General features: G+C 53.1%; 1 protein-coding gene across 1 annotated transcript; it reads right to left on the bottom strand.

The window, feature by feature from the left end:
- Nucleotides 1-1707: 1707 nt before the first annotated feature.
- Nucleotides 1708-24281, bottom strand: LOC119107497 (zinc finger SWIM domain-containing protein 5-like; the record flags this gene model as incomplete). Its single annotated transcript, XM_037230949.1, is given in 11 exon segments — nucleotides 1708-2597; nucleotides 5009-5097; nucleotides 5100-5226; nucleotides 16452-16718; nucleotides 16974-17137; nucleotides 19116-19261; nucleotides 19894-20063; nucleotides 21101-21345; nucleotides 21927-22128; nucleotides 22801-22910; nucleotides 24151-24281. Coding segments are annotated over 11 exon segments (2110 nt in total), but the record flags the coding sequence as incomplete, so codon positions are not given.
- Nucleotides 24282-25036: the final 755 nt, after the last annotated feature.

The raw sequence follows: 25036 nt of genomic DNA, 5'->3' as shown, positions 1-25036 counted from the left end.
GATGGCTGAGATGGGTGACGCGTTTGTCCGCGTATGCTTAGTTGCCGCTCTGTTTGATGTTAACGTTTCAGTCCCTTTGCACCAATCATCTTCACTCATTTACCGCCATGCATGTCATCCTCATGTTGCCGCCGACCAGTCGACGATCAGTGAAGACAGTGTAGTACCCATGCTCCGACCTAATCTGAATGGGCCGAGGAAGGTGTGGCCCACCAATCCGACCCCTGTGTCGTGGTGAGTCCGGAGCCAGGCTGGCATGCTGACGGTCCCCGGAGCCAAGCCGGCATGCTGACGGTCCCCGGAGCCAGGCTGGCATGCTGACGGTCCCCGGAGCCAAGCCGGCATGCTGACGGTCCCCGGAGCCAAGCCGGCATGCTGACGGTCCCCGGAGCCAAGCCGGCATGCTGACGGTCCCCGGCCGAACCACCAGAGGCCGGGGACGGCATCTCGAGCCCAGCTCATCGGTGGTGGTATCAGATGATAAACGTAGCCCAGGTCTGGCAATTAACAACATGTATTTCATTGCGACATGAGATCATACAAAAATATTCTAGAACCACTACACAACAAAAACTTGCGCAAGATTGCATTTTCCATACAATTTAAGGACAGGGGTTATGCATACTTCTTATGGAAGAAACTTCACAAGATGTTGAATCACAATAAACAAGATGACATCGAGGAGAACAATAAGTTACAAAACAACCCCCTGAAGAATTAAGAGCCGTGTATGCATTCGCGGACCCCATTCCGAGAAACGGAGGCAAACACAACCGCAAAGGCGTTGTCAGCCACCGGACGGGTCAAATGCTGCCGTTCATTCTGGAACATGTCCTCCGCTACTCTACACAAACTTCTGGCTGCTTGACAAAGAATCTTGGAGAACGGAAGTTGCACGAGAACGCTGTGCACCAAGGCAGCTGCAAGTCATTCAGATCGCATTTACATTAGACGTGGCGTGTTTTGAACAGTCGGTACGCTTTTGACGCCACGGCAACGTCCCACATGTCTGATTGCATAATAAAGGGAAGAGGATGGATAGCCAGCCGTAAAAGGCTAATAATACATTGAAGCCTAAGGAAGAAAACCGTAAGCTGCAGGCGCCAGCTTCACCGCCACAATGGAAATCGAACCGAACCATACGCCAGTGTCAGGTCAGTCAGCTCTCCATCCTTTCCAGCAGGATATGGACTGCATTTGTAGACTACTTCAGAAGTGGTCGCGACGACCGAACCGATGAACAATCTAAACGATGCGTGGCGACCACACACTGGCACTTTAGTCCGTGTGCATAGAACGCGAACAAGCGGCCTCACTAATATCGACAACACCGGTTCAAAACACCAGCAGGGATATGTAACATAAACGGGGCCAACGCCCACGGGCTGGATAGCCCAACAAGGCATGTGACGAACAAAATGAGGTATAAACACGACAATGCCCTGGGTTACCCCACACTACGACCGGCCCCACTCAGTCTCTCGTGGCGAGCGTCATCTGACGCAAAGGTGCCCCTATCGACCAGCAGCAAGCACATATTACCCCACGTGGACACGCAGATGTACATACAAGCGGGGCGACGTCGCCACCGTCGGCCCATCTAAAGCCGACGTAGAAAACTAGGAACGCGCCCGGGCCGGCTTGCGGTATTGCTGTCCGCCCCCGGCGCCGGCGGCCGGTCGCCCGGCCTATGTACAGCGACCCTCCCGGCCCCAAACAGGCCCGTGCGGCCCTGGAAGAGACGGCCGGCCGGCCCTGTACATCTTTGGTCGTGGCAGAGCAAGGCGGCCGCTCGTCGCGCGCTCCAGCGGCCGGTGCGCCCCTCGGCTCACGCGTTCCAGCGGCTGGTGCGCCCCTCGGCTCACGCGTTCCAGCGGCTGGTGCGCCCCTCGGCCTGGAGAGTTCCAGAGCCTGGTGCGACCCTCAGCCGGGAGCGGTCCAGCGGCCGGTGCGCCCCTCAGCCGGGAGCGGTCCAGTGGCCGGTGCGTCACCCTGCCCAGTGCGCCCCAGAGCCGGATCCACCCACGCTACGCCCGCGGCCGCCAAGGCACCACGTCGTCATGACGTCACACGCGCCGCCGTGCGCGCGTCTGAGATCGTTGACTATATCACCAGCAGCTAGCTAACGAACGGAAGCATCACCCGAACCGTTCGCGCACCAGGCACATGAGCTTCTTCTTGCCCTTGTAGGCCGTGCGCATGTTCTCGAGCAGAGCGGCGAACTGCTCCCGACCGTCCGGCGCCAGCAGGAACGTGTCGCGCGCCTTGCTCAGGAACTCGATGAAGTCGCCGTAGTGGCGCGGGCTGATGTGCGTCAGCCGCGAGTGGGTCGTGTTGGCGTAGGCGGCCACGGCTGCCTCCAGCAGGGCCTTGAGCGGCGGCCGCTCGTAGCCGAGCGGCTTGGCCGGCCGCCGCTTGGCGTCCGGCGACGAGAGACCGGGCGCTGCCATCGAGCAGCGGCGCAGCACGTCCGAGAGCACGGTGGCGCACTGCACGTTCTTCACCAGCAGCGGCACCATGCTTGACAGCTCAGACTTGCCCAGCGAGTGACTCAGGGCGCACGCCCAGTGGATGTCGTTGATGGCCGGGTGTGTGTCCTGAAACAGCGCGGGGCGTGTGAGACGGGCCCCAGTGTGTGTGAGACGAACCCCCGGCGCTCTGCTGAAGCGTTCCCAGACGCGGTGCTCTGTTTTGAGCGTTGGTTGAATGAAGTGATCGTGGTGGTGGGAGTGCAAACCAAGGCGTGAAAGAGATGACGCAAGAAAACATGTCGCTAACACCGAACAAAGTAACGTATGTCTACGTACCACGTTTCCACCGGTAAACGAATAACTCGGGTGCTTAACATTAACGCGAGCCCAGGTGGGGGTCAAATTGACCCCTCAAAGGTTTTTCCGGAATGGCTTTCGAACGATGCGGCGCGGTCACGCCAAATTTTGCATAGCTGTAGACAATTGAACAGTGGATCGTTGGCATGAAAAATTAGATTCACCTGGTACGGTTGTTGACCTATGGCGGGTCAAAACCAGGCCACAGTTTTAGCGAGGGCAATTTCTGGGCATCGTTCAATCCGACCCAACATCGGAGTGTTAGACGAAGTCACACATCCCTCAGATACTTTCTTAGGCAGCACAACAAATGAATAAACAAATTACACTGAACTAGGGGTAGGTATGAAAGTGAGACCAAGGTCATACCAACCCGCATTGCTACTTTGGAGCTTGCTACGTGGGATAGTTTCTGATGCTCATTTCGAGTTTATTGATAACAGAGACGCATTATACAGCTTCAATTGACTTCTCAAAGGTCAGAATAGGTCACTGACCTTAAATGACCCAGGTTGACACTTTGTTTTTAGGAACACACTGACCATCGTCATCTTTGTCGCTTATCCGAAACTCCAAGCAGTCTTCTATTACTTTGGTCAACATGACCTTCAAAAGGTCAAAAAGCTCACTGACCTTATATGGACGCGTGACCATTTTCTTCAAACAGTTATTTAGGTTCAAGGAGCTCTTTGGGGACCAAGATGGATATTAATCTTGTTTGACCACATTTGGCCCAAAGGTCATAACCTAGGAACCTCAAACTCTGACCTATGTGAGTTTACGTGTAGGTCAATACACCTTAAGAATTTGGTGTCTCCAGCTTTCTTAGTTTCTGAGATCTCAGGGGGGTCAAACTGACCCCCGCCCGAGCGAAGGATATCCAACCGGCCACCCGGGCGGGTGTTAACCGCTAAAACTATTTACAGTTGAATGGTAAGTTCAGGTGCTGAATAGATTCCCAAGACCATATGTGGAGGCCTCAAATTTATCAGAGCTGGTGAAAATCGTGCTCGTACCAAGCATAGTAAATGTTTTGGAAGGCAGGGAACATTGGGCAAACGCAATGCAGACGCCGGCTCTCCTGTTCTCAGATTACATGCGGGGCTGACAAAACGCCTGCTTAAACGAGCTGAAGTCATCCCACCAGGTAGAACTGATCTCAGCGATGCTTTGACTCTCATTCACCAAGCCTGATTCCGTAAATCGACCCGAGTATGCCATACTGACGACCTGCCATCGCTCGGCATGCTGACGGACGCGACTGGGCCCAAAGCCGACTGCTCTTTTTGTTCGCGTCTTTTTCCTGGTCGGAACACGACTCTACCCGCGCAGAGCAACGGATCCATGGCGCGTCGGGCGGTCTTAAGCCGACGGATGCGGCCGCGCGGGGCCGTCCGTGCGGCCCGGAGTCGACGGGCGCGGCCAGTGTGCAATAGCCGCCGACGTAAGCTGGCTCGAATCCATCCCCCCACCACAAGCCGACTAACCAAAGCAGAACCGACAAGAAAGGGGAGGGGGCACCAGTCAGCTGTTCGGCGGCGGATCTGGCTGGAAATCGCGTCTGGCAGTATACGCCCTGCCCTCCCCCCCCCCCCCCCCCACGTCTATCTGATCACTGTCGGGGATAACATGTCACATGCCGCGCGTCGGCGCTGCTGATGCGTCACTGGGGGAGGAGGGGGGGGGGGGGGGGGAGAGGGGACACAAAAAAAACACAGCGTTTTGAGTCGCGCTTGTTCAAAACATCCGACAATCCGTGCCGCACTTGGTCACAGCAATTCTGTAGCCGTGCTGGACAATGGCAACAACTCTCGTCAAAGATGTAGACCAGTGCAGTGGCCCGACTCGCTGAAACGGGTGTCTGACGCCAGATCGCGCGGCTCCCCGCGTTGTTCTAAACACAAAAAAGCCACAAGACTCCCATGCCACCCAGATGCACCCCGTGGACTCCGAAACCGTGCGGAAGATTTCGACCGTTATAGAATACTGCCGACCCTGCATTGTTTTTCATTACACCGCGCGACTTCCCGTCTCATACAGACATCAGGCTCGATTTCGCCGCGACCGCCACCAATGCCGGTCGGCGCCGACAGTACCAGCACCAGTCCACGCTGGTGGGACGGGCGCAGCCGTCCGCCGAGGTTCCCTCCCACTCCGAGGCACCGCCAGCCGCCACTCACGTGGTTGTACACCAGATAGATGGTGTTCATGGCGAGCATGGCCAGCTTGTACGCCCGCAGCGGGTAGCCGCGGTGCTCCATGTATCGGCGATGGTGAAGAGCTGGGATGACGTCATGATGTGCGACGCGGCGTCGATGACGATCTGGTAGGCCGTCTCGAACGCGATCGGCTCCGACTCACACAGGGTGAGGGCGTGCAGGGCGCAGTTGGGCGGGTCCTGCCGGGTAGCCACAGGTTAACGGTCAGACCAAAGGTCAGGGTTGCGGCAACCGCTGGGGTCGGCCGTGCCAGACACCGTCACATACAGACCGTGTCATAGAATTGGCGACTTTAGGTGTAAAGCAACATCCTATAAGGAGAAATTTTTCACTCCTTTTCCCCACACTTTACATGGATTTTCACTACTGCCTCATATTGTCTAATCGCAGATGCCAAACCCATATATCCCTTTCTGATTTCCCCCCTCTCTAAAACCGAACTCACTTGAAACCACCATGCATAAACAAGGCTCCACAGAACCTGGGCGCTTATGGCTATGTCCTGCATCTATTACATTTGCAAAGTCTACCATCAAGTCATGAAGCATGGCTTTGTATGCAAAGAGCAAGGGCGCCAAGTACCTTCAAGACCAAGAGCCCCAGCGACTCCATCCGCTTGCATGTATCAAATTTGGTTTGTTTCCAAAATACATCACAGTTGACAGCTGTGTGCCAAATGCAAGGCTTTCACGCATCGCTAACTTTTTTGGCCTCACCACCACACCACGAAAGCGGAGATTGGTGCAAACGCCAGCAAAGCCTGGTAGATAATTTTACTCCACGTATTGCTTTCACCCGAAGAAACTTGACCACTAAATTGCATCACTCCCGAAATGCAGGAGTGAAACATTCGAGAAATATCTTCTAAATGAAATTTAAAAGATGAATATCACCATTTCAGCATTCAAGTTCACAGATTTCAAGTCAACTCGGCTGATTACAAGATCTTGACAGCAGTCTTTGTATTTATCTAAGCACTTTTGTTTTTCTTGGTATCATATGAGTGAGATACAACTTAATCTCGCTTCCCTTCTGATTGCCTTTAAATGTACCATTTGTTGCTTAAAATGTTGACCAAATTCTCTGCAAAATGCTCCAGCTGCAAACTTGCACGTATTTTATACACAAATTGGATTAATTCGCCAGCCGCCCAAACATGTTTGATATGCACTCAGGAGTAAACAATTCACAGCGAATGAAGGACACAATCTGAAGCACGGAACTTATTTTTACCGCCATTCTTGCCTTGTTGAATCCCTAGAGCCGTTTTTTTGGTTCATGGCGGTGCTCGATAATAACAAATCCAACCCTTTCCAGTGTCTACATCACCAGGCTACGTCATGCTGCCATACATTGTTTTGGGACAGACCTGACGCAGCTAATACTTGAGCGTTTGGTGGCGAAATTCTGCCTTTTGGAACTGTGTATCATGCACATCAATTACTTGTTTCGCATTTTAATCTCGTAGGTTGGTGGGCATGATTTATATTTATATTTGGGGGTGAATGGGATGACCCTGTCTGTCAGCAAACCATGGGAAAGGTAATAACTTTTTGTTTGAGGGAACACGAATAAGTGTGTCCTTACAAAGCCGGTAATACTCCTGTGGAGCGAGTAATTGCTCACCTTATCTGCTTTCAACACATGATTTGCAACTAGAGGTAGCCATTTTTTCTGTTTCAGTCCATCGACTTTTGTCATAAGACAAATTATGATGCCACAAGACATGTAATTGACTTATTTGGTTCCATATTGTTGATTACTTGCCTCACATTTCTTGAAACACCCCCTCATGGCTACTTTAACCAGATTTTGTTCATGGCTGGCATGGTTTGCTGACTGGCCAATGACTGTACTGTATATATACAGCATGTTTTTAACACAAGGATACCATCAGCTACATAACAATTATTATATGAGGTAAATATCAGCATGTAGCAAATAGTCAGACCATCCCATTCAAAATGTGAAGCTCACATATCAAACTTTGCCATTAAATATGAATAAACAAATCTAAATAGATTCCTTTGTTGCAGCTGAAAAACGAGCAGCGAAACTGGTATGGTCATCTAAAAGTTATATTGCTTTTGGAGAAGAGGAATTGCTTTGTGGAGCATACCAATTATTGCCTTTGGCAGAGGTTCAGCATGGCAATCAGAATAAATCGTTCAAAGTGATTTGAAGTGTTTTGACATGTGTGTTGTCCATTTCAGTCTGGTGTCAACAAACTGACACAAATGCACTGAATGAAAGTGGAAGTTGAAACTAGCCAAAAATGAGCTTTATCATGTTTTTATTACCAGTGCTGCTGCCGACAGATAGGTGAGGTAAGTTGAAATGATGTTCAACATGCGGGTTACTCTAAGTTAGGTTAAGATGGTTAATTGCATGGCTTGTGCAACAGGAATTGTGCAAGAATCAGTGACTCCCAAATGCTGATGTGATACAAACAGGTTAGACAGGATGACATGAGGTAAGGCCTCTTTACGTTAGGCATAGTTCGGCTACTTTCATGGAAATAAGCATTGGAATTTGTAAGAAACAGTGACATAATGTTTATTTTCCTTAACCCCATCCTAACAGAAGGCAGAGGTAAGTCTATTGTGCTTGACTTGCTGATGGGCTGATGTGTAGGAGTCCAAGGTTTTTTAGTGCTTTATGCTTGTTGCATTTTCTGCTGTTGTTTTGTTGTTGAATTCCTTTGCTTTTGTTTTGTGTTAAAAAATGTTGTGGATGGGAAGTGCAGAACGCAGCATACAATTGTTGGCGTTACATAGTGTTTTATGCTAATTACACTGCTATGAAATCACTATGCTTTAATATATTCTGTTTCACTTGAATGGCCTAAGATGTTAAAAAACAAACGAGTTTTAACAGGGTTGTGATATTACGCCCATGCCAACTTGAAATGCATATCTTTCTTTGCTGAAGTATCTCTCACTAGCTCATAAGATCTTTTATTTGTGAATTGAATTTTTCACTCTAGTACGGCCTTTTCACGATGAAATTTTTCACTCCCACCCTAGTTCAAAAGCGATTCTAGCTCGCTGTAGACAGGTACGAGACATACAGAGCCGGTACCAATGCATCAGAATTCAGAATTTTAGGTGCAATATGATTTCTTCCATGGACTATTTCGGGATATCCGTTTGGGTATCTTTTAATAATTACGGTAGACTGACGCAGCGCTTCCAGACTTGCTTCGCAAGGCGACGGGGCGTACATGGGCGTTGTGTTGGCATGATGCCGGGATGCGTTCCCTGGGATTCCCTGGCCGGAGTTCGGGGGGGGGGGGGGAGGGAATGAATGAGTAACTGACGGCTGCCGGACGCCGGTAGCATGCGTAATGGCCTGATTCACCGCCGCCGCGTCACCGTCGCCGCCGTCTTGGGGATCTTTTAGTAATTACGGTAGATTGACGAAATGCTTCCAGGCTTGCTTCGCAAGGCGACGGGGCGTATATGGGCGTTGTGTTTGTATGATCTCGGGGATGCAAACACAACGAGTCAAGGAACCCTCTGATGTTCATCAAATGATTGATTGAATGGTGACTGTCGTACTGTCAGCAACATACGGCGCATGCGTGTTCCGTTGTCTTTTCTTAAAATACTTGAGCGGGCAATCAACCGGCGGCAATTTCGGCGACGCGAAATGTGGAGTTCCGACCGCTTAAGTACGGTCGATGCACGGACGGCGGGACAGTGTACATAATGACCAACAGATGGTTGGTAAATACAGCCAATGAATCGTTGCACGCGGTTATATACATTTCGCCACGACTCCGGCTACAGCTTCGAGAGTGTATTTGGCTCCGCTTTTTTCCAAAATGCTGACATTCCCGGCTTGCCCAACGAATCCTGTCGCAATCGTGCATCGCATAAACTCGGAATAGTTCACATAAATGGACGACGGTACGTCGGTCGACGCTTGGAATTTAGATTCGCGCCTACACACATTCTGCCTGCCGAGACACAGTGCTAAAACGTCAAAACCCGTTAAAGCAGGCCAAAAACATCTTGGCCTGCTTCTGTGTACGTGGGTACACGTGATACGCGCAGGCCGCACAACTGCCAACAGGCGATGTCCTTCTTAATCATCACTCATCAATCATCCAAGCACCAATCAAATCATCTACCCCAGCGTGTTAACTTTGTGTTGCTCCGACCCCAAGTTGTCGAGGATGAGACTAAAGCTTTGAGCGGCTGCTCGGCGGCTTCGTTGAGGGCCACATTTTCGGGCCATCCGTGCACAACTTCTGGGCCTAAAGCGGTCCTTCCACCACATACCACGCGCGAACCCCGGACCGCAGCGGCTCGCGATCTACCGGTGGAAAAACCGCCTGGTGCACATGCGCGTTGTGTCCATATTTCACCATTCAACAACCCACCGTCAGGCTCGTGAACGGCGTTACGCAAAACGCGACGAACGGACAGACGAACAGACAGACAGACGGACAGATGTGTCCTAAGCAAATGGTATCAACATTTTGCACTGATTCTGATTTCCGTGAGGACTTTGTCAAAAACCTTCCAGTCTCTCTGGCGCCTTTTGCTGAGGCGTTTTTAATTTTAAGTCAGTGTACAGTGGAGCTCGCTCGGCAGCAATCTGCCCAGCCACCGGTCTGGGATCGGCGGCACAACACGACTACAGACAACGGACAAGGGGCGACACAACAACATCTCTGGTTCACCCACAGGCCACCAAAGCACGCCAGCTGGCGGAGCCCCAGCGCACAGCCACAACATTGCTCCGGCGCCGTCCACACACAGAGTCGCGTGATAGTGAATCGTTCCTTTAGCTGACTTATGGGCGCATATCCCATGGTGTCGCTCTAGCGGTCCACGGCGAGATGCGAACAAAAGCTTGCCAGGGGCGTGTTTTTGACAACTATGAAGGACGAAGTGTGCGTGGCGTGCGTGCGTGCGTGCGTGCGTGCGTGCGGGTGCGTGCGTGCGTGGTGGTGGTGTGTGGTGGTGTGTGTGTGTGTGTGTGTGTGTGCGTGTTGAAGCTCCAATCAAAACACGGAATGAATGCTTGAGTAAGCCGACGTGTCAACACGAAGGGTGACAAAGATTTCCGATTTACCGAACATAGTCGGTGACAGACACGAGCACCTACGCAAGCCAACTGCTGACAAAACTGCGAAAATAGAAACAAATTACAACAGACTAGACTACATTTTAAGAGGACCTATCCCTGTCAGACGACACTCGAGCGTAGTATTGATCTGTACTCGCTAACACTTCCAGCGTAAGGTGGTGTACAGCACATGTCAAAGCGTTGGCTGTTCGCTGTATGGGCAGATAGAGCAAGCATAGTTGCTTAAATAAAAATAGTTTTAGATGGCAAAACTACACTTACACACCACGGTTACTGGATCTACAGATTATGTGAACCTGGCAACCAGTGACGTACTCGCGGGTGACTGTAGTTTCCATTGGATACGGGGTTTATCGGCTAGACTGCTTGGCTAATGCCGCTTATCTCAACAATACGGTCTCCTATTAAAAACAATGTAATAAACCAAAGAAGTTAGTGTGTGCTGTAAGGCATTGATTGACTTTTGCTATAAATATATAACGAAGGCAACCGGAGTAATTTAGTACATATTTCTGTTTTGTACCAAACATTTCAGAAAAGCCAAAGTTTGATACCTCCTCAAATCCATTGTTGTTGTGGTTACCATTGTTACGCGCATGGGTTTCCACGATCTTATTGCACAGCATAGGTTTGTGAAATAAAGTTTAAAGCGCAAGTGTGCCATTTTAGCTGATGCACATCGCTAAAGAATTCCCTGCAGGATCGTACTGCAGCCTGCACTGCGAAACAATGATACGGCGGACGCCGCCTCATTACTATTTATAAATGAAATTAAGACAAGACGCGCGGTACGACATGGTTTCACCATTGCCGACATAAAGTGCCTGTTAAGATGTTAAGAGCCACGATTCGTTCCAAGCATTTTATCGCATACGGGTTCTGAACGCGACTTGAAGTTTCAACTTCTCTATCTCGCAAAGGACGCTGCATGCAAACCCATCATGAACAACGCAAAATGGAACGCTTCCGGTGGCGGCGTTAGCACCTCCCTTAATAAGAGGATCGATGAGGTGAAGAATACTGTCGAGGCGCCCTCTCCCTCCTTAAAGGTGTTTCGAGGATACCTTTCCGACATGTTGTGCAATCGTGTCCAAGTTTCTGCGTCGCCCGCGCCATTCATTACGCGTGTTTGGACACAAAGATGTGTCCGTGACATCTGGCTTCCGAAAAATGACCTCCTTAGGCAATCTTCAGCCGGCGCGACCGGCGGGTGGCAACCGACAAAGCCGCCGTTCGCGGCGGCGGGGACGTCGCCTGTTACAGCGACAGAGCCCTACGTTATACACATATGCTCAGAACACACAAAACTAGATTCCATACGCTCAGAATGAAACGGTTGAAACGTGTGTGTGGCTTTCCTGGCGGAGTGGGTTGCGTCGGCTCCTCCACCCCCCCCCCCCCCCTCTTATCAGATTGTCTTATGAAAAACATCAAGTCAGGGCGATGGTTGAACTCTGATTTGGCGTTCAGACGCATGAATGGCGTGCCTCTGCTCATTCGTAAGACGCCGAAAATATTGACAAGCGCTAATTTTAAACGCGAATCATAATGCCAAATAACATGCTCCAATGTCAAAGGATGGACGAGACGTTGGCGGAATCTTGGCCCTAGCCAATTCTTTAGCCCCAAAACTACACCTGCCAAGCTAGCAGCATATTTGTACCGAACCATCCAATCGATATTACGGGCTGTCACAATTCAGCTAAAAAACGGCAGACTGATAAAAGGTAAGTCCATGCATCTCAAACTACGAAAAGCCAAGTTGGACGACAAAACGTTGCGAGATATATGCCCAAACTCAATGTTTTAAGAAGTTTGGGCACTGGTCTATGAGTACACATTTCGAGCTCTATCAAAATTGTTCGCTCTGACTGATCTTGAACTTCAACCTCATATTCTTCAGGCAGTTGTGAATGGCCACCTTTTCAAAACATTTTCAGGTTCTGAAACGCGTAGGCTTAACGTTATTAGCCTATCAATTTTTAGCCGGATCGGACAGCCCTGAATATCGATGTACAACTTGATATAAAACTGTTGCTAGTTTGACGGGCGTCCCAAAAACTTGACTTAGGGTGAGTCCAATCATGCCAGAGCGCCTACGTTCTTGGCGCGCTGCCAGGCCATGCCTCTAGTGGGGCAAATCCAAGTACAATACTACCGAACGGTTATTAGGGATGCTCATGCTATCATCGAAAACTCACCACAGATTTCGACGTTTGCATGGTTGTTTGTAGGTATAGATGAGCTCAAGCTACCACATGCGGCTAAAATGTATTGTAAAAAACGACGTTTGATCACCATCTTAAAAAATGGATTTTTTTCAGAATGTGCTGCAGTGAATTCTAGAATTTGGTTAAGTGGGGCTCGAAAAGCACACGCGCCCGGGTGGCCGGTTAGATACACTTCGTTCCGGTGGGGGTGTCAATTTGACCCCCTGAGATCTCAGAAACTCAGGGAGCTAGAAACACCAAATTCACAGGGCGTGTTGACCTGTACGTGAACTCACTAAGGTCAGAGTTTGATACTCCTTGGTCATGACCTTCGGGTCAAGTAAGGTCAAATTAGGTCAAATTCCAGGTTGTCTCCAAAGGGCCCATGGAACATAGATGGCTGCTCTAAGCAAAAGGTCACATTCTCATCTGAGGTCGGTGACCTCGTTTGACCTTTTGAAGGTCATGGTGACCAGGACCACTTTGAGTTTTGCGTTTGGATAAACGATACAGATTACGCAGGATAGTATGTTCCCAAAAACAAAATGTTGACATGGGTGATTCCAAGTCGGCGACCTATTCTGACCTTTAAGAAGTCTATGGCAGGTGCATGATGCGGTTTCTGTTATCAATAAATCCGAAATGAACACCAGAAACTACCCCACACAGCAAGCCGTAGGGTAAAAAATAAATAAATAAAGCCTAGGCAGATGTGTTGATTTTGACCTTGGTCTGACCTTTATAACTGACCTTAGGTCAATTTTACTAGTTAATTCAGTTGTTGGGTTTCCTAATTAAGTACCTCAGATATGTGTGGCTTCGTCCAACACTCCGTTGTTGGATCGGATTTGAACGATTCCCTAAAAATTGTCTTCGCTGAAACCATGGCCTGACTTTGACCTGCCATAGGTCAGCGACCTTACGAGGTACATCAAAATTTTTAGGCCAAACGATCCGCCACTTAATTGTCTACAGTATGCAAAATTTCGCGGGGCTACGTCAGGCGCACCGTTTGGAAACCACTCTAGAAAAGCTTCGGGGGGGGGAGTCAATTTGACCCCCTCCCGCCCGAGCGCGTGTTACTGTGTATCCATATAACCAGCAGTGGCAGTCTTCGGGCCGGCCGAACTAGCTACTCACTATTCCGCAGGTTGGATGGAGGGGGGGGGGGGGCTAATCAGGTTCCACGTCCCGACGCCCTTCCTGGAGCTGGTGAGCGCATACCTTGGACGCGTGGTTCTGATGCGTAGAAGGCAGGTGACGCCTTCCCGACTTTATCGTGCTACTATATTTGGTCTGGACTCAAAGGCTCCGGCGCATCTCTGTGTGCCTCGATGCGGACAGCATGACGCCTTGCGCGTCCACTGCTACGACCCCTTTTGGTATTATTGCCGCTTTCCTACGCCTGCACTATTTGGTAAATAAAGTATTCTCTCGTGTCGTGTTGTATATCTGTGTCGTATTTATATTTACCATGTGCTTTACATCCGGTACATCACAACATATGCACTGAATTAGTAGGTTCCTCGGGGTTGCTATCTTTCTGCATATGTCCTGCATCTCATACATGGGCGGAATTATCGTTTTTCGGGGACAAATAATTCTTCCACCAACCTGCCCACATAATGTCGATGGCAGAGTTCGAAACTGTCGCATATCGATGTCACGTGTTCAATATTCAGCCAATTTCGGAGGGTTAAAAGCGTCGATCATGCTCAAACGACCGTCAAATTTTCAGTCTAGCGTCAAACTTAGCAGATTGACACATGTAGGTGACCAAGACAGTGACCGAACATCATATGGCGTTTAAACAAGAATGGCAGGCAATTGACCCGAGAATATGCCTTGGTGACCGAAAAAGGAAAGGTATTTGCATGCAAGATGTTAAGATACTTCGAACTCAGTTAGCTTGCATTCCAACACGCAGAACGCCTCGAGAAGCAAAATGTAAGCATCTAGGACAACTGGATGAGCATCATCAGCCCCAAAAATAGCACTAGCGCCATCTATAAACCAGGTGTCTTATACCAGTGGCGCCACCTAGGTTAGCGTTGCAACGCCTGTGCAAAATGGCTCGCAATATAAAGCTAAGGGATTGAGCTTTAAAAGCACACCTGACCTACAAGAGAACACATGTTTTGCCTCATGTTAAAGGTGTTTCAGCCGTCTGCACCCCCTCAATGTGCCGAAAGGCTGCCTCTAAAAAGACCCTTTCCTACAGGCTTACAACGTTGTGGCTTGTCCAGGCGCCCCGCGGTGACGTCACGGCGGGGTTTTCAGATAAACTTTAAGGGGTTCCGCTACAAGGTACATTATATCAGCGCTGACATTACAGATCAGCGGTGACTCAGGGCACTTCAGATGCTCCTCGGATCAGCGTTTTGCACACATTGTTTTGGCCAAGTCACCTGACGTACCAAACAACATGAAATGTCAAATAACTAGGCTTTTCTCTAGTCCTAAAAGTTTGGCTGTTCACAGCCTCTTAGGACGAGCGAGATCAGCTTGCTAAGCTGCGTTTGAAAGCGTTGTTTCATTTGAGACAGATGGGTTCGGGTGCTCGCCACGGTAATGAATTGGGTTCAGTGCATGTTAAGTAGAAGGATGCAGGCTGCTCTTAGTCCTTGCTGGCAAGCATTCAGCGGCTTGATGGCCAGCAAGTGATACTTGAGCGCAAATCAACTTCTGAAACAATAATGTTTCATGGTTATGCCGCATTGCATTTTATCTGTCTTTTTGTGGTATATCGCGTCAAGAGTTATATTGCAACGGTTTCTGACAGATCTGGCCTCAGGTGACAGCTAAAACGGTTCCGAATTTCGTCGGTGACAGAAGGGCACTTTTTCACCCTCGTCAAAACACGTGCAGGTCAATGGCTCGACCACGTGTCGTCCTTGCTATATGCTGTAGGAATGGAGCACGTTTGGGCAGGGCGGGGGGCGGAAGGACTTCTTCGCTTATTAAGACGGTGAGCAGTTATGTGAGCTCCCCGATCCTCCTGTGTTTTAACTGACTTTTTAGCTCTCTAAAACAAGAATGATTATAAATTAAATTAATCACCCACATGCCGCAGCAAGTACTAAACGAAATTGCTACGTGTTTAAAAGAAACATTTTCAGTGAATGCAAGAGAAGTCATGGTAACATGTTGTGCCATCATATGTGAGTATCTAACCAATGTTTACTTTGTAACGTCGTTTGAGCAGGTTTACGTTGCATTGGCTCTGGTTGCCAACTTAGAATTCATGAGGGTGGGTTCGTAAAGGTCCATATGAGCGTACGCATTTTTAATAAACTGTTTCAGAGAAAAGGTCCGCACTGCCGTCATACATATACATATAGACCCATCAGGCCAGTTAGTTTAGGGAATGGGACGGGGAGTGGATATCTCCAAAATACAGTTCCAAAAAACAAAATTGTGGCTGGGGCGTCAGGGTGGCATATTTCGCAATAGGTACCGTGACATGCGTCCTACATGTTTTACATGCCCCTAACCGGTGGTATCGATCTTCTAATGCTTGCTCTTATTATTAATGACTACAAGGAGTTGTCAATCAAAGGGACAATACCCAGAGGCAACAATACTCGGTTTGGTGCACATAATTATCAAGTACCTGTCTGCCCAGCCTGCCCCGGCCCCGGCCCCGCCGCCCGGCCCCGGTCCTACCCCGTCTTACATGTTTTACATGCCCCTGACCAGTGATATCGATCTTCTAATGTTTGTTTTATTATTAATGACTACATAGGAGTTGTCAATCAAAAGGGACAATACCCAGATGCAATAATACTCGGTTTGGTGCACATAATTATCCAGTACCAGTCTGCCAGCCTGCCCCGGCCCCGGTCCTAACCCCGGCCCCGGCCCCGGCCCCGGCCCCGGCCCCGGCCCCGGCCCCGGCCCCGGTCCCCCCCGGCCCCGGTCCTAACCGGCCTCGGCCCCGGCCCTGGCAACCCCGGCCCCGGCCCCGGCCCGGTCCCAACCCTGGCCCCGGTCCTAACCGCGCCTCGGCCCCGGCCCCGGCCCTAACCCCGGCCCCGGCTGGTCCTAACCCCCTCGGCCCCTGTCCCACGGCCGCCCGGGATGACGCCTCTCACCTTGGTGGCGCACTGCAGCGCCAGCTGACGCGCCGCGTTGCTCAGGTCCTCCTGCGCCTTGAAGTCCAGGTTAAGCCGCAGCATGGTGGTGTGCGACATGATGGTGGTGGCGACGGGCCCCGTGGCCTCCGTGGCCGTGAACAGCGTGTACCAGTTGTGCATGATGGTGATGAGCGCGTCGACGCCCACCTCGGTGGCGCAGGTCACTAGCCAGCGCACCATCTCACGGCGCCTCCAGTTCATCGAGGTCAGGGTCATGCGCATCACCTGGCGGCGGCGGCGGCAAGTTAGCGGGGCGTTGGGCGGCCGGCTCACGGCGGCTCTCTGCGCAGCCCCGTCCCAGCGGGGGTCACAACACGGCACATTCCACTATCCCCGCCAGTATCTGCAGTACTGCAGTACTCTGCAGTACTGCAGAAGAGGTCAGGTGTTCTGGGCAACAGCGCGGTGCCCGCCGCCTCACGAGGGCTCTGGGGCGGGCGGGCAGGCCCTCAGCACAACAGGGCCAGTCGGACTGCCCACCTGCAGACCGAGTTCCAGCGCCGCCGACAGCAGCATGGCCGGCCGCGGGCCGTCCACAGAGGTGGCGAAGCGGAAGGCGTCCTGCGCCAGCTTGAACAGGTGTGTGGAGCCGTGGATGTTGAGTTGCGCCGCCTCCAGCACCAGCCGCAGCCGGTACATGTCGTCTGCGGGGGGTGTCAGGCGTCACGCCTCAGATGTCAGGAAGTGACCGGTATCAAAACGATTCAATCGCACCACCCGCCCCGGCACACAAACATCGCCCAGCGCATTCGGTACATAGGTGGCGCTCATGGCGTGCAGCAGTCAGAGGCAGGGGGCAAGAGACTTCCGTTGATGAGAAACACCCACAGTCTTCCGCATGCCAGCAGCACGCGGAGTCCACGGTATCCGTGGGCGGTAGGCACTCTAAAATTCCAACGTCTTGGTGGTGACATAGGTACCACATACGTCACCTGGTTTTAAAGGTTCCTTGCTGTGCTAAAGAGCCCTTGGCAAGCCGACTCCAACTCATTACGTGTAAAAGGTTGATGCGCTCACTTGTCCGGGTGCCGGTCATGAACAATCTGAATCCTTTTCGAGATAGGAGCATTGGCGCAACCGGCACGGACATTTCGCATCTTACATCCAATCTCACAGCGGTCGACTATGACAATGCGCCAGACCGTAGAGCCGCCCAGTGGGGTCTTCCGCGCAGCCGAGCCGCAGTCTCAACGAGCCGCCGTGACGACGTTGCACGGCACAATTGTGTCAGGCTATCATCCTTCCCGGCTTTTCTGAGTATGTACGCTTTTCTATATGATTCTACGTGGATAGTAGGATTACAGGTGCGCAGTCGTGGGAGGCACGGCGGCTAAGTCCGGCAGACACGCTGGGCAGTGGATCAACGCTGGACTACGTAAACACCTCCAACGCAGCTACATTCAGCTTTGCCATTCACTCATGAAGAGAGAAGTGTCAGCAGTCGGCAGTAGGTAACTAGGCGTCTGCAAGGTATACCAGACATAAATAAATACACAAAGTCATTCACTCATACCTTCAGAGCAAAGACACCGTGAAGCCCACATGTGTGAAAAGACGTATGAATGAGCCTTCCAGCGACTAACCATAGAACAAGTGCGAGCAGGCATGCCTCTCGCCACACGGAAGCATGACCGTGTTGGAGCAGGGGGCTGCGGCAATATAAAGCGCCAGGCGATGACGCGCAGAGACGATCCGAGACCTGAATGCGGAGCCGCGAAAACTGCGGGGGCCGGGGGGGGGGGGGGTCAAGACCAAAGCTCTGAAAATTGACATTGACTCTGGAAATTGACGTGGGCGTTGACTGAAAAGATATAATCAAAAGTGACCGGGATCATCACACCGGTGACCCGACACAAAACAGGAACAGCGTGACACAGTGATTTCTGCGCACTGGACGCGGCGAATCGTGGCTGCAGCGTTTTTGGTACGTGGCTGGCAGCGGAAACCGTTCCCCTCCCCGACCCCTCTCTAGAAGACACACATCTACCAGACGCGGGCTCCGTTAGAGCTCCGCTGACCACGCTCCGCTGGGCTCCGCTGGCCAAGCTCTGTTAGAGTTCCGCTGGCCATGCTCCGCTAGAGCTCCGCTGGCCATGCTCCGCTAGAGTTCCGCTGGCCATGCTCCGCTAGAGCTCCGCTGGCCATGCTCCGTTGGAGCTCCGCTGACCATGCTCCGCTAGAGCTCCGCTGACCATGCTCCGCTAGAGTTCCGCTGGCCATGCTCCGCTAGAGCTCCGCTGGCCATGCTCCGCTAGAGTTCCGCTGGCCATGCTCCGCTAGAGCTTCGCTGGTCATGCCCCGTTACAGCTCCGCTGGCCAAGCTCCGCTAGAGCTCCGCTGACCGTGCTCCGCCAGAGCTCCGCTGGCCATGCTCATTCAGAGCTCCGCTGACCAAGTTCCGCTAGAGCCCCGCTGGCCAAGCTCGGCTAAAGCTCCGCCGATCATGCTCCGTTGGAGCTCCGCTGGCCATGCTCCTTTAGAGCTCCGCTGGCCAGGCCCCGCTTGAGCTCCGCTGATCATGCTCCGTTGGAGCTCCGCTGGTCATGTTCCGTTAGAGCTCCGCTGATCATACTCCGTTAGAGCCACGCCCGGGCCGAGCCTGGTTTCGGCCGCCAGCCTCACCTTTGACAGCCGACAGCATGGTGGAGGCCAGCGCGCACTGCTGGCTCTCGATGCTGCCAAGCGTGAACCAGCGCGGGTAGCGGCGCAGCACCAGGTTGGAGACGGTGGCGTCGTCGGGGTCCTCGATCTCCTCCAGTATCGGCAGGCTGCCGGCAGGCGCCAGACGCGGGTCAGCACGGCGCCAGCACGGCGCTGGGCACGTGCAGACCACAGCCAGACGGCGGGCGCGCCAGGTGCGAGCAAGAGCACGTGAAGTTCGCCCGCACATGAACGCCATATGACGTCTCTGTTGTTAAGAGTGAAGTGTGACGTCAACATGGTGCTCCAAAATGAAGTCATGAACGCCTGAGAGTCATGCGAAGTAACCGCAGGCTGAAACGGTAGGCTGGCTAACGGACGGAGGGCAGTCGTGCCCATGCAGACGCAACTTAAAAACTCACCGCAGTTTATCATTCGTTGACCAAGGGTGTGAAAAGGCGAAATGTCACGCAGACGTAAGCAGGCGGAAAACAACAAGCGAGCATAATGCGTATTGCACGGCAACAGATGTCTGCGCGGGCGTACAAGTGACAGTGCACGTTTGTCATCAGCGTGTGGACAGCATTAAGCAAACAGGAGGCAATGCAATCGTTCGGGATCGGACAATGAGCAGAAAAAAACTTGGGCGCATGTCGACGCAATTGACAGCAGCCGGCGGCGCACGGCGCCATGTGTCACTTCGCGAGTCGATAAGTGGCAAGTGTAGTTCGGTGGCTGGCCGCCGGGCGGCACCACTGACCGCATGGCGCGCAGGCCGACCCGCTGCGCGAGGTCGACGTCGTGCGGCAGCAGCGTGGTGAACAGGTACTTGGCGAACGTGTGTAGCGGCACCGACTCCGGGTGTATGCCCTGACCGAGGCCTGAAGTGGGCCCGCCCTCTAGCAGCAGCAGCGTCTGGCACCGCAGCACCTGAAGCGCCGATACGGGTCAGGCCACAGAGCGCAGGTCACGACACTGGGCAGGTCACCGAGCGCAGGCCAGGATACGGGCCAAGCCACCGATCGCAGGTCAGGACACGGGTCAGGCCACCAAGAGCTGCCCAGGACAGGGGGCAGGTCACCGAGCGCTGGTCAGGACACGGAACAGGCCACCGAGCGTAGGTCAGGAAACGGGCTGGGCAAACCGAGCGCTGGTCATGACACGAGGCAGGCCACGGAGCGCTGGTCATGACACGGGGCAGGTCACTGGGCGCAAGTCAGGACACGGGGCAGGCCACGGAGCGCAGGTCATGACGCGGGGCAGGCCACGGAGCGCTGGTCAGGACACGGCACAGGCCACCGAACGCTGGTCAGGACACGGCACAGGCCACCGAACGCTGGTCAGGACGGAATCGTCGCCAGATCACAGCTGTTCAGACCGCCAGATACAGCTCAGCAGTTCCCGGATGGAACGTTGCGTCGCGTTTCTTCGCGCCATGCCTCCTAGCACGCCAAGCCTACCGTCATATGTGTACAGCCTCGTCATGCGCTTCTCGTCGGTAAAGTATATATATACGCACGCCAATCTACACCCACGCAACCTTCGCAGGTCAATGTCGCAAATCAAAACGTAAAATTCGCTGTACTTCACATACGCAATTCCGCAGTTCACATTTCGCTGAGCGTCATTTCTTTGTATCCTATATCGCCGCATGCGCAATCACTCGTTGACACAATTCCTGGTCTAATTTATTCGTGTTCGCATTGTCTTTATAACCCTCCGTTCGGCTAGAGCGCTACGCCCGGCCAACGATGGGCTCAGACACAGGTTTTGAATTTCCAAACCAGGACAGCAGAATGAAATAGCTTCTTCGCGTCCATTGTCCATTCATTGTAATCAACGGACACGTATAGAGGGACAGCTTCAGCGAAGACAGGTCCGTCTGCGCACTCTCGTTAGTGACAGCGCCACTTCGGACCCCTCCCACCTGACCACGCCGAGCACAGGCCCGCCGATGGTCCACGTACCGCCACAAGCAGGCCGTCGGCCTCGATCTCGGTCAGCTTGGCGATGAGCCGATCCTCCTGCTTGCAGGCCTTCTCCTGGGCGTACAGGCCGACGGGCATGATGCGCTGCTGTCCGAGCGACAGCAGCGCCACCTCGGCCGCCAGCGTCAGCAGAGTCTCGGCGCGGTCGCGCGAGCCCGGCACCGGCACGTGGTGATAGCGTGGTGGCGTCACGTTGCTGCCGTCGTCGCTGGAGCCGGCCGGCTCTGCGGACGGCGAGCGGCCAGGGCGTCAGGCGAGAGCGCCGGGTGAGAACGGCCAGTGAGAACGCCAGTCCGGGCGTCGCACTGCGGTACCGGGCCCCCGGATGCCAAAGGGGAGAGGCTAGCACGGGGCAGGCAGACGGCGGTGGTCCCTCAGCTGGACACGGCTACGCGCAAGGAAGCCGTTTTCATTGTTGCGGCACATATAGTGTTGGGAGAAAAACATGCTACCCGCGACACTCTACAGACCGCAGTTTAGGCACCGAAATATCGTGTCAGTAACGTTATCAAACCTTCCTCAAGCACGCCTCACCATGTCTTACTAAGCAAAATGGTGTGACACATACACTGCAAAGGTAAAAATAGCGAGTTCAGCATAACGCAGGATGCTGATAACGTTCATATAACGCAGGTAGGCTCAAATGGCCTGCTCCTCCACACAACTGAAAGGGGTACACGCCACGACCACAGCACTGTATGGTCACCCTAGACCCCATCCCACACAGCAGACGACGCACCGTGCACCCGCCCACCTGCCCCTACCGCACAGCGTAATCAGCCGCCGCAACGCGGGAGGCACGCACCTGAGAAGTAGCAGCACTTGCCGAGCGCGTCCGGCAGCACGGACGCTTCTGCCAGCGTGTCGAACAGGGCGCCGACCGGGTCCAGCGGGTGTCCGATCCAGCCCTCCTGGCACGCGTGCGTCGGACTCTGCGAGACGCCCGAGTAGCTGCAGCGCGCCAGCACGCGGCTCTTCTCCTCCTCCCAGCGGCGCTGCGCCTGCAGCTGAGGCATGCGCCGGGCGCCCGTCAGACGGAGCTGCCCTCGCGCGGCCGCTGCACACACTACAGCTTTGGGAAACGGCCGTTGTGCCCACCAGAGCGTTTGGAAAAACGGCGATAACGCATGTGACGTTTTTAGGCAACGTCAGCTGTGCATACTTCACGAAACGTCTGCTTCATGCATCGGGCCATCGCGAAATACATACTACAGCTGTGACCACAAATATGGTTACAAGCACCAGAGTGGCTATCATTGGAACATCCCTATGCTATACGTGGTTAACGCTCATCAATTTACTCCAAATCATGCCACCAGACTTTAAGCGTGGCAGGATACAGGGCAAATTGGCTGAGGTTTCGGCTCAGTAGGCGGCTACAGTCCCTAATTATCTACTCAGCGCCGCGTAAATTAAGGTGATTGGCCCATCCATGCCAATGAGGCAGGTCAAAACCTAGGTTTGTGCAAGTTTTGGGACAATCTTGGTCATAATAACAAGTTGAGCGTTCCCTCCCTTCCCGTGATTCGAAGGCACAATGTCCCTGTTATCAGGTGTAACTTGTCACCCAAGTGAACGGTGGAATGACGACAAAAAGCGGTCAAGGGTCACGGCGACCTTGCCTCTCCGGCGGCGGGGTTTGTGTGTGCGGCGGCAGGACCAGCCTCTAGCGCGCTCACCTGGGAGAGTTTCAGGGTGCGTACGATCGAGGTGGCCAGCCGGAGTGCTTCCCTCGTGTAGCCGTGAGAGCGCAGGGCATTGACCCTAGCGCAGGCCGTGGGCAGGTGCTCTGGAACAGACCGGTGCAGGCGTTCACAAGTGCTCAAGGCGTCTCGCTCGCGCCCGAGGCGTCTAACTCGCGCCCAAGGCGTCTCACTCGCGCCCAAGGCGTCTCACTCGCGCTCAAGGCGTCTCACCCGCACTCGAGGCGTCTTACTCGCGCTCGAGGCGTCGCCGATAGCTATGTTTTGCTGTTTCTCCACGCATGTAACTGTTAAGATCATTGGCATTGCCCAGAGACGTCACGTGCCCACATGACGTCACGGCCATCCCGACGAGACCACTGACCAGACAAGCCGCTGCAGAGGCGGTAAGCGATCGCCACGCGGTTGATGGGCAGTTCAGAACGGGTAGTAAAGTGACAGGTGAAATCGACATCCCGTCAGGACACGGACGGGACGCTCTTGGTTCCACTGACAAGCCAAGAGGAGGAGAGGGGGGGGGGGGGGAAGAAATCTTGCCGGTGAATGGCTTTGTATTCGACATCAAGTGAGGGAAACTTTCGTTAGGCAACGATGTTCTGATACGCACAGAGAAAGACACCCCACATGAACACCGAATGATATTGATTTAAAATCTACTAGCCAGGCTTAAAAATATGTGACTGGTCAAAAAATACCCCTTTACCAGGAGCAACAAGGTAGCCATAATTCCGAAAGAGAAAGCTTGATCAAAATTCATCCGATTACCAGTCATACTGTCGCCTCTTCACTTTCAAAGGCCTGTTATGAAAAACCACCGTCGCACGCTCGCGTCCAGAGGGCCCACGCTGATCGCAACAGCTCGCAGAATAGTTGTGAGGCAAACGACGAAACTGATGCCTAGAATAAGAATATCAAGTGCATGAGAAGATCATGCGGCAGGTGACTTTTTAATCCACAACCGATTCATCAGCAGTTGCTACTCTAAGTGGTAGTTAACTCATCGCATGCCGCTTTATGGTCCTGATCACCTCCAACAAAACAGTACCTGTCCCTGCCACACTTGGTCCGCGTTACTTAATAAACATCGACGTACACGATATTTTGATCAAAAACCAACGTGCCCCAGCTCGCCACAGCGGCTGTCCCTAAAGCGTGACCCACCTCGCCAACGCGGCTGCCCTTACAGTGTGACCCAGCGGCTGTCCCTACAGCGTCACCCACCGCGCCACAGCGGCTGTCCCTTCAGCGTGACCCACCTCGCCATAACGGCTGTCCCTACAGCGTGACCCACCGCGACACAGCGGCTGCTCCTACATCGTGACCCACCTCGCCACAGCGGCTGTCCCTGGGCGTCGTAGTTGGCGGAGTGGCACTGGCGCGGTGGCGGTGGCGCGTCGTGCGCCAAGATCTGCCGCAGATGCTCGTTGTCCCAGGTCAGGTAGGTGCCGTCGATGGCTCTGCGGGGACCAAGGACGTGCTGATGCACGTGCTGAGACCGCGCCACCACGGCAAACACCGGCACACGGGCGCAAAGATGCACATTCGGAACGTTATGCCGTGGTCTAACTGGTTTCCGCACATACACCTACCTGTCATGAGGTCTGTGCGGAGACCAAAAATGACAAAAAAGAAAATGTGAAAAACGGATTATGCGAGAGATTACGGGTGCAGTTGGATGACCGCAGTAAAAAGGCCACAGGTGGCCGTTACGCGACACCGGCCAACATAACTGCGGCCTTATTACAACACGTCGTCACGCTGGTCCGCACCAATCTCTGAAAGCAACGCCGATGACTAAGGGGCAATGTTCGTAAGTCGGGCGTAAGTCGGGCGATGACGAGGGCTCAGCCTAGCGGCATTTGAGCTCGCGTGTGGCGGATCCATGACTGCCGCGCCCGTTAATCAGGGCTCTAGTTGCAGCTGAGCACGCCGCCGCCGCTGAGCCGGCGCGAGCCACGAACCCACACTCCCAAACAGCCTGGTGCCTCTCGCTCTCGCTCACTCTGGCTCTCTGGCTTCGGCTCTCTGGCTCTCTGGCTCTCTGGCTCTCTCTCCTCTCTCTCTCTCCTCTCTCTCTCTCTCTCTCTCTCTCTCTCTCTCTCTCTCTCTCTTCTCTCTCTCTCTCTCTCTCTCTCTCTCTCTCTCTCTCTCTCTCTCTCTCTCTCTCTCTCTCTCTCTCGTCTCTCTCTCTCTCGCTCTCTCGCTCCGAGGC

The sequence above is a fragment of the Pollicipes pollicipes genome, unplaced genomic scaffold, assembly GCF_011947565.3.
Source record: "Pollicipes pollicipes isolate AB1234 unplaced genomic scaffold, Ppol_2.1 Scaffold_6686;HRSCAF=7923_pilon_pilon_pilon, whole genome shotgun sequence".
NCBI classification, from domain to species: Eukaryota; Metazoa; Arthropoda; class Thecostraca; order Pollicipedomorpha; family Pollicipedidae; genus Pollicipes; species Pollicipes pollicipes.
The sequence above is the reverse complement of the archived record's forward strand: the minus strand, read 5'-3'. Positions and strand labels throughout refer to the sequence as shown.